Below are 15,291 nucleotides of genomic sequence, written 5' to 3' on the forward strand. Positions count from 1 at the left end.
GGTAATGAGAGTCTAGTTCCTGTGGAATAGTGATAGACCCCCCCCCCCCAGCCTGGAAGGGGGAGGGGAGAGGGTAGGGAATATCATGCCTGATTCTTGATTGCACCCTGCTAGGGGCCTGTGGATGAGAACTCCCTTGTCTATTGGAGTCTGTCTGCCCTTGTCTGGGTCATTGGTGTTGTCTTTGGCTCCTTTCCCTATGTGTTTTTCTTTGTCTAGGCTTTGATTGGCCTGGAAAAGGACCATTGCTTGGTAGGGTCATTTCTGCTGAAACGAGGAGGTTGGACTTGAAGGTCTGCATAGAAGTCTCTTTATCCTCTGTTTTTTTAATGAAAGCTTCAGCCTTGGAACCAAAGAGAAAAGCTTTGTCTAATGGGGCGTCGAAGAGACTAGGTTTGATGTGGGCTGGAAGGGACTGCTGTCTCAGGTAGACATGTCCTTCTGATGATGAAACCTGTGGCTGCTGCCTATTTGAAGTTTCCATGACATCATAGCCACAGTGCAGTGTGCGTTTAAATACCTGAGAACAGGAATTGCAAAGATCTAATAACTCCTTAGAGAGGCCCTTGTTTTCCATGCCCATAAATTTCTGTTTCATCTGCTCAAGAATAGTTTCTTGGTACTTAACCATATGAAACTGACAGGTCAAAGCCCTAAAGATGAGGGTAGCAGATGTGTAGACTTTCTTTCCAGTTTTTTTCTAGGGCCCTACTTTCCTTGCAAGTAGGCAGGGGATTTTTGGAGAAGCTAGCTTTTGCTCCCTTAGGGCCTGGAGTCGCAACTTCAGGGTCTGCTACAGGGTTCTTAAAGAGGTGTTGTGAGTATCTAGAACCGTATAAAATCTGTCAGGTTTTCTAGGAGCAGGGGGCAGAGAGTCTGGTTTCAAGGAATAATCCTGGAAGGCATAGTCTGCCACCTCTAACACAGGGGGTATGACAAGGGGTCCGCTCTCGGGGAGATTGAGAAATTCCCTAATCCTTTTCTTAGATTGTGGGTAGTCTAGAACTTCCCACTTGAAGTGTTCCCTCAAGGTATGTTAGGTTTCCCCAAAGGAAATATCCTCGGTGGGGGATGCTGATGCCAGGTTTTCTTTTGAGTTAGAATCCCCATAGGAGGCAGTGGAAACACCTTCAAAGATAGATTCCTCCTTGTCCAAGTCATCGTCTGAGTCCAAAGAGATAAGGAAGGCGTGTGTATCTAATGTGGGAGATTAAATTCTCAGCCAGTAGTAGGTAGGTAGGTCTGGGAATGGGAACCGCTAGGCCTAGGTTGAGACAGGACAGGAGTAGCTTTCTTGTGAGTGGCCTTCGTTTTTTGTCTAAAGCCAACTTCCATCACTAGATGGACATCCGACTCCTGCAAGCGAGAAGCTGTAGAAAAGGTCTTGGTGCGAAGAGCTGTCTTTGGTCTTTGCAGAGTCTTTGGATACCCGAGCCTGCAAAACTAGACCTGAACCCAAACGGCAAACTGAGTCCTTTGGCTTGAAAGGAAGTTGAGGAACTAGGCGATATATCGGACTCCGAGTGGGTCTCTGTAGAGGCCTCTGCCACCACCTCTGTCATGCCTCACCTTCTTTGGTAATAACAAGTCTAGGAGGACTTGTTGATGGCGAGCATCATTTGAGGCCTTAAGCTTGAAGTGCTTTTCTATTTCCTTTCTTTGCCTAGGGAGATTTATTTCAGCTTAACTGGCAGACACCATTGTAGTCAGATTGCCTGATGAATCACTAAGATGTCTAGCCAGAATCTCAGCCCTATGTTTAATGCTTCTACTATTAAAGCAAGCACAAAAATGACAGTTGGGGACTTCATGTTCCAGCTCCAAGCAAGTCACACAGTGTGACAAAAGTCACTGTGTGGTTTCTGTTTTCCACAGCAGAGACCATTATTAATTTCGCTGACCATTAGTCAAACTATACATAAAAGGTTCCCCAATGGGGTACTTAGGTTTCTGGATTCTTTTTTCTCTGGTCCAGACCGACTGACGTACTGACATTTACTCTGCTTCGGGCTCTGATGGCAAGAACGAAGTGATGTCATGGTGCCGGCTGACTCACTTTATATCCAAACCTAGTGTCATTGGTTAGGGTGTCTATCGGCCCCTGGAGGAGGGAAAAGAGTGTCTGTTAGGTCAGCTTAGGGCTTCCTCATTGGGAAATCCCACAAGTCAGGACTGCATCAGTGAAACATGAAGATCATCTGCTTTTACATTGGCCTGATTAAGAATCTGAAGTCACAGTGGGTGTTATGTATCATTAGTCGCACAGTGACCAGCACTAAATAATTAGAAACTTGAAGTAAATTACCATTTTTTGTGCTTTTTTTTCCCAAGGAGGACTGTCACTCACTACCTTAAACTCTAGGGCTGTGGTAGAGGACCCTTGCGGGCATTATTGTATACATCCATATACTCAAGCCAGTTACATCTCTGCAGTACAGTACATCTGTGCAAAAGGGTGCCCAGCAGAGAGCTAATGTTAACATACTTTTAGTTAATTATGGTTTGTTTTTAGTGTCTCACACTTTTCATGTAAGTGATAGAATTAACCTTGCTGTTGATTGTTAAACAAATATCTCAGTTTTTGAAATGTACCCAGATATTCTTCGTGTTTCACTGTTGCAGTCATTACATTTGGGTAATCTGCTGGCAGGTTGCCCTCAGTCGGCCTGAATTCCAAAGTCTTGGGTCCTGCGTCGGTTGCTGATGTCCTTCATGGATGCATCTGCAGTCATAACAACTAGGTTGTCCTGTCGTCAGGCAGCCCTTCAGTCGGCCGGATTCCAAAGTCCGGGTCCGGCTTCGGCTGATGTCGCACTTCACCCGACGTCATCTCTGTTGGTCTTCGGGTATAAAGGCATCAGCCGACGCCATTTTCCTCAGTCTTTCTTGCCGCGTGGCGCCCGAAGCAGAAGCTGTTCGCAAGTGCCGGTCGGTCGGATCCAGAGATTACTTCTACCGAATACTACTTCGAAGACTTCTAAAGCTAAGTACCCCGTTGGGGACTCTTTCTTGCCTCAGCCGATGTCAGAAAAAGTTAATAATTGTTTAACCTGTGGGAAACAAATACCTCATAAAGATTTCCACTCTTATTGACGTCAGGTCGTCAGGGGTATAAAACATACAGCCAACGCCATTTTCTTCAGTCTTTCTTGCTGCGCGGCACCCGAAGCAGAAGCATTTCTCAAGTGCCGGTCGACCGACTACTGAAATATTTGAGTATGAGTTTCAGAACCAAAGTCTTCACTAAAGCTAAGTACCCTGTTGGGGAAACTTTTTTCTTGCTCCATACTGATGTCAGAAAAAGTTAATAATTGTATTACATGTGGGAAGCAAATACCTCTTAAGGATTTCCATTTATACTGTATTCCTTGCCTAGGCCCTGATCACAACGTGCCTGGCTGTCGGTTTTGTGCTAGATTTAACCAACTCACTATTAAGCGTCGGTGTATTTTTGCCTCAAAGTATTTTGGAAACAGATTTAACTACCCAGAAATGTCATCGGATAGCAATCCGACTACCGGAGTACATAAAAAACGCAAAGAAAAGGACAGAGAAAGGCAGTCGAGATCCAAAACTGATGACAAAGCTTCTCCTAAGCCAGTCGCTGGTTCACCGGTACTCAGTGAGGTGCTTTTGCAGCTCCTGATACCCGCTACCTTTGAGTCGCAGGCCTCTACCGACACCCATATGGAGTCTGGCATGCCACAAGATACTCAAGGTATTGGACCGACGGATGTATCTTCCTCGGATGGGTCCGGAGCCGTTGAGCAGGCACAGGCTTCTGAGGGTGTATTCAGACCTCAACATTTGTATATCAAACCGACAACGGCTGCAAAACCAAAGACAAAAGCAACTTCTAAAACTAAAAAAATGATGCATGAGCCATGTGCACAGGCCTCTATGCCTAAAAAGCAGATGATCAGAATGACTGAAGACCTTATTACCTTGATCAGGGGTACCCATCCCCCTCCAGATAAGAGGCCTAGGCAAGACACTGATTATGAATCTTCAGATCAGGTTTCTGTTTCTTCTGATTCCTCTTCTGATCAGGAATTATCTATACCTCCCTATGAGGATTTTGATGCAGAGGAGTCTATACCATCTGCTTCTCCTCCTGAGGATTATTAATTTGGGGAAACCTTGCATACTTTGAGGGATCATTTTCACTGGGAGAGTCAAGACTTCTCAGAATCAAAAAAGGGGGTCAGGGATTTTCTTCTTCTCCTTCAGCACAGGCCTTTGGCCATTCCCCCTGTTTTAGACATTGTGGATGATGTGTTTTCAGAGTCCAACTTGAACCCTGACTCCTTACCTTCGGCTCCCAGTAAGCCTGACAGATATTACAGGGTCCCTGACTCACATAAATTTTTATTTAGAAACCCTGCTGCTGATCCTGAAACTATTTCACAGGGTCCAAAGGGTTTTAAGGCCTCAACAGCAAAAAATCCTACCCCCTCTGACAAAGATTCAAGGGCACTGGACAGATGGGGATAAAAAGTTTATACATCTGCAACCTTGGCAATCAGAGACTTAAACTGTCAATTTCATATACTTAAGTATCAACAACATGTTATGGGATTGCTGAAACTGAAAATGATGTTGATTTCTGAATGTGCAGAAAACAAAGAATTGCAGGAATTATTGCATGCAGCTGAACAGGTTGGAAAGCATACTTTGCAATGTGACTTTGACTCCTTAGCGGCCTCCTGCAGGGCCGCAGATACAGGATCTGTGATTAGGAGGCATGCCCGGCTAAAGGAACAACATTTGCCTGATCATGTTAAATCTGAATTGCTAGATGCACCTTTACAGCATGAAACTCTGTTTGGTATTAAGGCAGAAGAGGTTTTAAAGAAAATGGAAGACAAAGCCAAGTCTATGCAAACTGTTAAAGACTTCTTACAAGTGCAGCCACCAAGATTCAGTAGACACTGGCCTACAAAAAATTGGTCCTTTCCTGTGTCAGACAGAGCTCAAAGTGGCAAATCCAGACGCCCAAAGGGTTCCAGATACCAGGGCAAGATTCATACAGGTCAAAGGAATGGGGCGCATCTACCTCCAAATCAGGAGGAGATAAAGCGCAAACCTACAAAAAACAGTCCCAATGACTTCCCTCTGCCTACACCAAGCACTTATCTTTTGGCAGCACCCTTAGGGGGAAAATTAGCACTTTTTGCTCAAAATTGGCAGTTAATAACCCAGGACAAGTGGGTACTAAACATAGTATCACAGGGATACAGATTCCATTTCCACACTCTGCCAATGGCAAACGGTTGGCCAGATCTTCCCAAAAATCAATGGGCAGAGGCACAGAAACAGGTTACGTCCCTCATGGATATGGGGGCCATTCAACCAGTACCAGAACAGGAAAAAGGACAAGGTTTTTTCTCAAGATTGTTCTTGGTACCCAGAAAGGACAAGGCCTGGCGGCCAATACTGGATTTATCAATTTTGAACACATACCTGGACATTCCACAATTCAAAATGCTGACTTTGCAGCATCTTCTGCCCATGCTGGGCAAGAATGCTTGGCTGGTAACATTAGACCTAAAAGAGGCATACCTGCATGTCCCAATAAGACAGTCGTGCAGAAGATACCTCAGATTCAAGGCTGGCTTAATGCATTACCAATTCTCTGCACTGCTCTTTGGCTTATCTACTGCGCCCAGGGTCTTCACAAAGTGCCTGACTCCAGTAATTGAATTTTGCAGACAAAAAAAGTATACAAATATACCCTTACTTGAACGACTGTCTCATTCAAGCAGAGAGCAAGGATATTCTTATTCATCACCTGGCGTTTGTGAAAAGGCTTCTAACATGCCTAGGGTGCACAATAAATGAAAAGAAATCACAACTGGTACCCTCAAAAGATAACATTCCTGGGTGCAAGCTTGAATAGAACTGCCCAGATGACTTACCTCACACCAGACAAGCAAAGGCAACTGACTACTTACTTCAAACTGATGGCAACAAAAACCCAGTTATCTGCAAGACAAATTCTGCAGGCTTTGGGCTTCATGGCATCCTGCATCTTACTGATTCCATATGCAAGACTGCATATTAGGAAATGGTACCTAAAAAGTTTAGTCAACATTCTCACAGTCTGAAAACAATGATTCCTCTCCTACCCTGCCTACAACAGGAGTTTCTATGGTGGGCAAAGGCATGTCACTAAAACATGGGATAGGCCTTCACTCTACCCCCTGCCAGCCAAACCGTAACAGATGCATCAGATTTTGCCTGGGGGCCCACATGGCAGGAAGATGCATTCAGGGCATATGGACCCCAAAACAAATGTATCTACATATCAACCAGAAAGAGATGCTAGCTGTTCAAAATGCCCTAACAGCCTTCAAGGACTTTCTTCATCCAGGACAACTACTGATAAAGATGGACAACACCATGGTCATGTGGTATATAAACAAGCAAGGGGGCACACACTCATACAACCTTTGCAGATTAGCCATGGCACTGTGGGACACAGCTTTGACCTACCAAATACATCGTCAAGCTCAGTTCCTACCACGAAAGCAAAATACGCTGGCAGACGATTTAAGCAGAAACCTTATGGACCCTCACGAGTGGAAACTAAATCCACAAGTCTTCAGCATGATAACAGCGAAATGGGGGAGCCCAGACATAGCTCTATTTGCCTCTCCTCAAAATTATCAATTGAAAAGATTCTGCACAAGGACTTATCATAGACAAGCATGGAAAGTGGACGCCCTGTCCTTCAGTTGGAAAAACCTGTCAGTTTACGCCTTTCCTCCTCTGCCTCTTCTTCCCAAGGTCCTCTTAAAAGTCAGACAAGAGAAACCAAGGATGATACTAATTGCCCCTGACTGGCCCCACCAATACTGGTACCCAGTCCTAAAGAACTTGTCTCAATACGCAGCTTGAACCTTATCTCAAAGACCTCAACTACTGTCCCAGCAAAACAGTCAGATCCTGCACAATCAACTCCAGACTCTGAACCTGGCGGCATGGCTGATCATGTAGTTATACAAACAGCTCCTCTCAGTAAAGCTGTGATGGATGTCATTTTGGAAGCCAGAAGGCCTAGTACTAAAAAATCTTATGCTGATAAATGGAAGAGATTCTGTGCTTGGAATCAAGCACAAGGAACTGATACAGCAGAACCAAATATTCCTCATATATTACAATACTTAACTGAGATGCTTGACAAAGGCCTGTCTTTCTCATCAATTAAAATCCATGCCTCTGCCATTTCAGCTCATTACAATACAGAGCCACCAATCTTTTCTCATCCTTTACTAAAACAGTATCTTAGAGGAGCCAGAAATTGCCTCCTAGAAGATCACCATTACCTGCATGGGACCTCAATTATGTATTGGAAAAGCTCACCCTGCCTCCATTTGAACCAGCTGCTACCACTGATATAAAGTTCTTATCATGGAAAACAGCTCTGCTACTCGCAATTACATCAGCAAGAAGAGTTTCAGTGCTACAGACCCTCATGGCTGTTGAGCCTTTTATCATATTTTACCCAGACAGGGTATATCTGAGGACAAATCCTGCATTTATGCCTAAGGTGGTTTCCAGTGTGGCTCTTAACCAATTAATTCATCTGCCAACCTTTTATCCAAATCCGCAGAACAAGGGGGAGAGAATTCTGCATTCCTTGGACGTACACACACAGCTAAGATTCTACTTGAGCAGGACTAAAGCTCTAAGAAAAACTGAGCAGTTACTAGTGACATATGCTGCAGGAACAGAAGGCAAGGCTATTTCAAAGCAGACAGTTTCAAAGTGGATAAGCCACTGCATCCGTTTCTGCTACTTGCACCATGGGAAACCTGTGCCCAAGGGCATTAGGTCTCATTCCACCAGAGCTGCAGCTAATTCAGCAGCCTTTCTCAGAGGAGCACCAACCAAAGACATTCTAGAGGCTGCTACTTGGAGTCCTGTTCACACCTTTACAAAGCATTATCATTTGCCTCTCTACTCTAAGTCCAGGGCAGGCTTTGCCACTGCAGTTCTGCAGGGCCTTATAGCCGCACCTAATGCTGTTTAGCTCCAGCCTCCCAACCATAGCTTTGGGATTCTACCAAAATGTAATGACTGCAACAGTGAAACATGAAGAACATAGTAAAGTTGTGTACACTTACCATAAATGTAGATGTTTGAGTGTATTCACTGCTGCAGTCCAGGTTACTCTCCCGCCATCCCCCCTTTCATTCTGGAGTTTATCTTTCCTTCTTTGTCTTCTACAACCTATGTGGTGTATTTGCTGGTAGATGAAGGTAAAGTTTTTATTGATGCATATGGATATATATATTGGGGGAACCTGACATCTGGGGCAAGAAAAACTAAAGAAAGTGGCGTCGGCTGCATGTTTTATACCCCTGATGACCTGACGTCATGGAAGAGGAGACAGCAACCGACGCATGACCCAAGACTTTGGAATTCAGGCCGACTGAGGGCAACCTGCCAGCAGATTACCCAAATGTAATGACTGCAAGAGTGACTACACTCATACATCTACATTTATGGTAAGTGTACACAACTGTACTTTGTGCTTAGTCTGTGAATGTTTCAACAATTTCCTGCTTCCTGACTGCACATATGTAAACTGCTTGCAAATCTATATGCTTAAACTGAGCAGTGAAATTGTGTGTTTAATAGCTCTCATTTTCTTAACTCTCAGGAACAAGCTTTGGCACAGGCAGAACTCCTAAAACGACAAGAGGAGTTGGAGAAAAAGGCAGCAGAACTTGATCGCAGGGAAAGGGAAATGCAGAGTCTGAGCCAGCAGGGTGGTGAGTATTACAGATCCTTTCTAGTACTTTTATGAGTTTTTCTGAAATTTAAAAAAAAGACAGATTCCTAGTACTTTTACATTTTACTCTGTTTCTTAATAAGGTTTGAGCACTGTCCCAGTGAGAGCGGTACAAACACTGCATTGTTGTAATGGTGTTTAATAAATAGAAAACCTTCAATGTAAGAGTGTTCAATCTCGCCGTTTGTTCTTACACACGGGTTCGGAGCCGATCCTCGGCTCCGAGTCGGCCGAATTGCAAAGCTCTGAATCTCAGAGAAGCTCGAGACCAGCCCATATCCCACAATCCTCCCTGCCATTACTCAGATCTAGTTTGCCGCTGCAACAGATCAGATCGAGGAGAGCTCGGACCAGATAGAGAATTGAGTTGTTATTACTATTTTCAGATAAGATACTGATTTTTTTTGATATTTCCTTATAGTTAGTAGATTATTGTGCTGTGTGTGTGTGTTTATATATATATATATATATATATATATTTATACATACCCTTTTTTTTCTTCAGGCACCCTTTGTGGCCTAACCCTTTTTCTTTGGGTGTGGTTTTTGTGAGCGTCTTCTTTATATAGCCTTTTTCATATATATTTATTCTTATAGGATTAGTATTTTTTTCTATTCTCATAGTTATTGTTGTTATTATTGTACTATGTCAGAAAAAGCTAAATCTGGCTTTAAAAGATGTCAGTGTGGGCAGAAAATGTCCATTACTGACCATCATGCTTCCTGCGTCTACTGTCTTGGCCCTCTCCATCTCCAAGAGGATTGCTCTATTTGCCATTCATTTAGTGGGAGGGTCATGACAGATAGACGCAGGAAGCTCATAGACAGAGGATTGCTGAAGCCTGCCTTTCAAGAGGCTTTGGACAAGTCGGATCAGGCTTCGAAATCCTCGAAGGGGTCGAAGATGTCGGAGCCCATGTCATCGGCTCCGAGTTCATCTTCTCGGGTTCGTTCTCCGGTTCCACAGATCTCGGGGCCGAGCGTCGAACATTTATCTTTTCCTGAGCCCCAGATCTTGGAACTGGTGTCGGAACTGCCACCACCGTCCATTCTTCGGTCGGTGCCATCTTCGGCTCCTTCGACCCGTTCTTCCAGACCCTTGTCTGAGACAGATGTGGATCGTGTCGTGCAGAAACTCATGGAAAACACTGCCCTTTCCAAGTTAATTGCAGTTTCCTCCCAGTTGGTATCGAAACTAGAAGGCCTCCCCATATTTCCAACGGGTCCTCCTTCGAGACCCATCCAGGTCTCGGAGCCGGGAGAAGATGACCTGATGATAGTGGAGCCCTCGGTGCCGAAACCGTCCATTGCACGATCGACACCTTTGACTTCGACTCCTTTGGAACCGTTAATGGAGTCGTGGAGCCGACGGTCTTTGCTCGGTTCTGGGAGCGAGAGTCGTACCGACCTGTCGGTACCGACTCTCTCTCTCAGGGCCTCGGCACAGACTAGCTCGGCTCCGTCCTCGGGGTCGGAGCCCACAGCACCTGGTTCTGGGATGCTTCCGTGTTCTTCGGAACCGGGGGAGCCCTCGGCCAGGGGTTCGAGGGCCTTTGACCTTATGAGGAAGGTATTGTCTGCGCAGACAACCACATCATCAGGGGAAATCTTCTCCTTCCCCAAAAGGGCCACTTTCTGTTTCTGCTCCCACGATCCATCCCAAGCGTCGAGCCCAATTGCCTCAGCCACCCCCAGAGGGTTCCCCCTGTTCCTTGGAGGCCTCACCAGAAGCCCCCTCTGATGAGGTCCCAAGGAAACGGTTGTGCAAGAGGAGGCACATAGATTCCCCACAGGAATCTCTAACGTCTGACACCGACTTGGATGAGGCAGAGGGGTCCCCCAAATCACCCTCTGAGGATGTGTCATTTGCAGACATCCTGGAGATCTTGAAACAGAGGGGTGATTGGCAGTCCCTAGCCCCCTCTGAGGACGAGTCAGTGCTGCTGAAGGCTTTTGGGGCTCAACCTTCTACCTCCTGGGTGACTCCGCCCTTCGATGAATTATTGGATTTGATTGCTCGAAGGGCGTGGGAGACACCTGACACAGTGGAACCAGTCCCTAGGAAACCAAACAAGTTCATCACTGCCCCCCAAGATAAATCTTATCTCACCAAGGGAGTCCCTGTCGACGCTATGGTGGTGGCGGCAGCCACGAAAAAGGAGATGTCTGAGTCTTCCTCATCTGTTCATCCTCCTAATAAGGATTCTAGGACTATGGACAGATATGGGAAGCACATTTTTAGTTCAGCGACTTTTTCCATGCATTCGCTAAACTACCTGACCCATTTCACACGTTTGCAGAGGGATTCCTCAATGAGCTGGCAGATACCTTCCAGGGTAACACAGATGCTGCTGTTTCAGAAAAGGTAACAGCACAGCATAACACCCTCACCTCCATAGTAAACTCATCCATGAGGCTCATCTCGTATGCAGCCGAGGGATCGAGTAGAGCTGTAGCTTCAGTGATTGCTCTTCGAAGACAATCATGGATGCGGCTGTGCTCCTTTGCGGAAGCCTTCAAGTCTTCCTTTGCCAATGCCCCTTTTGATGGTGCCACACTTTTCGGGCCCAAGGTTAAGGAGACTCTCACTCGGTGCGAGCAAGAGGGAAAGACCCTGTCTGCTCTCTGGGTCCGTTTTTCCGCTCCTACTAGACCGTACACCAAAGGGCAACGAGGCGGAAAAATGTGGTTCCGTAAGAATCAGGGATCTTTCCAGACCACACAGAGTGGTACTCCCTCCAGAGGCAGAGGAGGGGGTAGAAATGGAAGACGCCGCCCCCGCGGCAGAGGGGGGTCCGCATAACCAAGGCGACAGGGATTCCGTCCCTGGGAAGCCTTTCCAGCACTCCTGAAGGGAGGCCTGGCTGTCCTGCTCTGGAGGCAGTCGGGGGTCGCTTAGCTTTATACCCTCTGGCCTGGCTAAACATTACTTCAGATTCTTGGGTAAAAAGCATTATAACCAGAAGGTACAAAATCCCCTTCATTTCAACACCACCTCTACAAAGAAAGTTTCCAGACGTGCCACCCCATCTGCGAAAGCTAGCAGCTGTAGAAATTTCAAAGCTGCTCGAAAACAGAGTCATCCAACCAGTCCCGGCGGACCAAAGAGAATTCGGAACTTACTCAAGGTTCTTTTTAGTTCCAAAAAAGACAGGGGACTGGAGACCGATCTTAGATTTCAGCCATCTCAACAACTTCGTGAAGAAGGAAAAGTTCCGGATGGTCACGCTTCAATCGATCCTTCCATTCTTGCAGAAGGACGATTCGATGTGCTCTATAAATCTCAAAGACGCGTACTACCACATCAAAATGGCCAGACCGTCCAGAGATCACCTGCGCTTCCGGCTGGGGGCCAGTCACTTTCAGTTTCGAGCTCTGCCCTTTGGACTCACCTCAGCCCCCAGGGTATTCACCAAATGCATGGCAGTAGTTGCGGCTCACTTGAGACGACAAGGATTCCGGGTGTTTCCCTATCTGGACAACTGGCTCCTCACCGCCACCACTGAACGTCGCCTATTGCAAGCCAGAGACTATACAATCGGCCTTTGTTCCCACTTAGGGATATCGAAGTCTTGCTTATCGCCCTCACAGTGTATTTCCTTCATCGGAGCAGATCTAAATACACGATCGACACTACTGAAACTCCCCCCAGTAAGAGCTTCAACACTCAAACAGCAGGTCCTTCTTCTGGTCAGCAAGAAAGCCCCAGCCAAACTGGTGTTAAACGTGTTGGGACTGATGGCAGCCGCACTAATTGCAGTCCCTATGGGAAGGTTACACATGAGGATTCTTCAATGGCTGCTCTTCGCGCAGTGGTCGTTCCAACACCTACCCCTAGCGCACGAGATCAGGATAACAGAATCTTGCAGACGGGACCTCTCATGGTGGGTGCGCGATCAGAACCTCACTGTGGGTCGTCTGTTCGTTGTACCCAGTCCAAAAGCCACAATAACCACGGATGCTTCCCTGATAGGGTGGTGGGGCCTTTTTCAGGGAAGAACAGTTCAAGGAGAATGGTCCAGCACGAAGTACACTCTACATATAAATGTTCTGGAGTTGAGGGCGGTGTTCCTGGCGTTGCAACACTTCCAAGCCCTCTTACCTCTAGGAACAGTAGCAGTTCAGACAGACAATATGTCTGTAGTCTGGTACATAAACAAACAAGGGGGAACCAGGTCTTACCCGTTATGCAGAGAGGCCATGAGAATTTGGCAATGGGCAGAGTCCACGGGTTGCTTTCTGATAGCAACGCACATCCCGGGGTCATCCAACGTCATTGCGGACAGGTTGAGCAGAGCCATCCTGTTACCTCACGAGTGGTCCCTCAATTCACAGATGGCGGAAAAGATCTTCCGCAAATGGGGCCAGCCTTGCTGCGATCTGTTTGCTTCCCCGTTGAATGCAAAATGCAGAAGCTACTTTGCCCTTCTACCACCTCCGGGGGATGTCCCCAGGGACGCACTGATACACGATTGGCCCCCGGGTCTCCTATATGCATTCCCACCGACTCCATTGATTCCCAGATTTCTACAGAAAGCCAGGAACCTGGAAAGGACTATAATACTCATAGCCCCAATGTTCATCCTGCATACAGCTGCAGTCATAACAGATGGGTTCTCCTGCCGTCAGGCGGGTCCTCGGTCGTCCGAATTCCAAAGTCTAGGTCCGGCGTCGGTTGTCGTCGCTTCTTCCCTGATGTCAGTGCGACAGGGGTATAAAGGAACCAGCCGACGCCATTTTCTTCAGTCTTTCTTGCCGCGCGGTGCCCGAAGCAGAAGCAGTTCGCAAGTGCCGGTCGGCCAGCTCCTGAGATTACGAAATTTGGAAACCGAAGTCTTCTTAAAAGCTAAGTACCCTGTTGGGGAAACTTTTCTTGCCTCAGACCGATGTCAGACAAAGTTAATAATTGTATTTCTTCTGGGAAGCAAATACCGCATAAGGATTTCCATTCCCTCTGTATACCTTATTTAGGCCCAGACCATGACGTCTCGGTCTGTCGCTTTTGTGCTACATTCAACAAACGCACTGTTAAGCGTTGGGCGGAGTTCGCCCAGCATTATTTTGGGAAAGCATTTAACTATACTATGTCGTCGGATACTCCGACTCCGGTTTTGTCTAAAAAACGCAAAGACAAGGACCGACACACGAGGTCCGCAGCCTCTACTGACACCTCGCCAAAGCCGACTACACGTGGTCCGGTTCTCAGCGAGGCGCCTACGCAGCCCCTGATTACCGACGACACTTCTTTGATGGTGTCTCCTGTGCCCGAGGTCGCAGGCTCCTCAGCCCACACCCCGACTACAGATACTGAAGCCACTCTTGGTGTTGAAACTCAGAATGTGGACAGGTCCACCTCCACTCAAGGTGTCTTCAGGCCTTCCTCTTCTTTCTCCATCAAGGCTTTCACAAAGTCTAAAGCAACCATGCACTCTAAGAGACCAGCTACACAGGGCCCATCTCCAGGCCCCATGCCTAAGAAACAGATGCTTAAAATGGCTGAGGATTTAATTACTCTAATCAGAGGTTCTCAGCCCCCACCGGACAAAAGGCCCAGAGTGGAGGAAGATTCCCCCTCCTCTGATCAGGGCTCCATTATTTCAGAGCACTCTGATGATCAGGAACAGTCTTACTCCCCTTTTGAAGACTCTGATGCGGAGGAGTCCATCCCTTCTGTATCCCCCCCCCCCTGAGGATTACTCATTTGGGGAAACTTTGCATATCTTAAGGGAACACTTCCACTGGGAAGGCCAGGATTATTCAGATTCCAAGAAAAGGCTCAGGGAATTTCTCTTGTTACCTCAGCACAGGCCTCTGGCTATACCTCCTGTCTTGGACATCCTAGATGATGTTTACTCGAGGCCTGCCTTAACCCGACTCTCTACCTCCAGCTCCAGTTAAGCCTGACAGGTACTACAGGGTTCCTGACTCACACCAATTTCTATACAAAAGCCATGCTGCTGACCCAGAAACCATCTCACAGGGCCCCAAGGGAGTTAAGGCCTCCATTGCCAAAAATCCATTGCCTTCCGAGAGAGATTCCAGATCCTTAGAAAGGTGGGGAAAAAGGTATATACCTCGGCTACCTTATCCATGAGGGCCTTAAACTGTCAGTTTCATATGCTAAAATACCAACAGTTTTGTTATCACAATTGAAGAGTAAAATGTCACAACCTGAACAACCAGACTTGAAGGAGTTGCAGGATTTGATGCATAGTGCAGAACAAGTGGGTAAGCATACCTTACAATGTGATTTTGATGCTCTAGAGGCCTCATGTAGAGCTGCTGTTACAGGATCAGTCATACGTAGGCATGCCTGGCTCAAGGAACAAGCCTTGCCTGATCATGTCAAAGCTAAATTACTAGGCGCCCTCTTCAAAAGGATGTACTATTTGGTGCTAATGCTGAGGAGGTATTAAGGAAAATGGAGGAAAAGGCTAAATCAATGCAAACTGTGAAAGAATTTCTACAGGTTCAACCCCCACGTTTTAGTA

At 46.7% G+C, this 15,291-nt stretch overlaps 1 protein-coding gene across 1 annotated transcript in view; it reads left to right on the plus strand.

Annotated features, from left to right (window-relative positions):
- The window catches only part of SCAMP1 (secretory carrier membrane protein 1), a 1,252,061-nt gene that overhangs the window by 414,203 nt on the left and 822,567 nt on the right, over nucleotides 1-15,291 (plus strand). The window contains exon 4 of the mRNA XM_044063705.1: nucleotides 8,669-8,780. Coding sequence (XP_043919640.1) covers nucleotides 8,669-8,780 — 112 coding nt within the window. The remainder of the gene's footprint in view (nucleotides 1-8,668; nucleotides 8,781-15,291) is intronic.

The sequence above is a fragment of the Protopterus annectens genome, chromosome 2.part2 (assembly GCF_019279795.1).
Source record: "Protopterus annectens isolate FY-2018-M chromosome 2.part2, PAN1.0, whole genome shotgun sequence".
In the NCBI taxonomy this organism is placed as follows: domain Eukaryota; kingdom Metazoa; phylum Chordata; order Ceratodontiformes; family Protopteridae; genus Protopterus; species Protopterus annectens.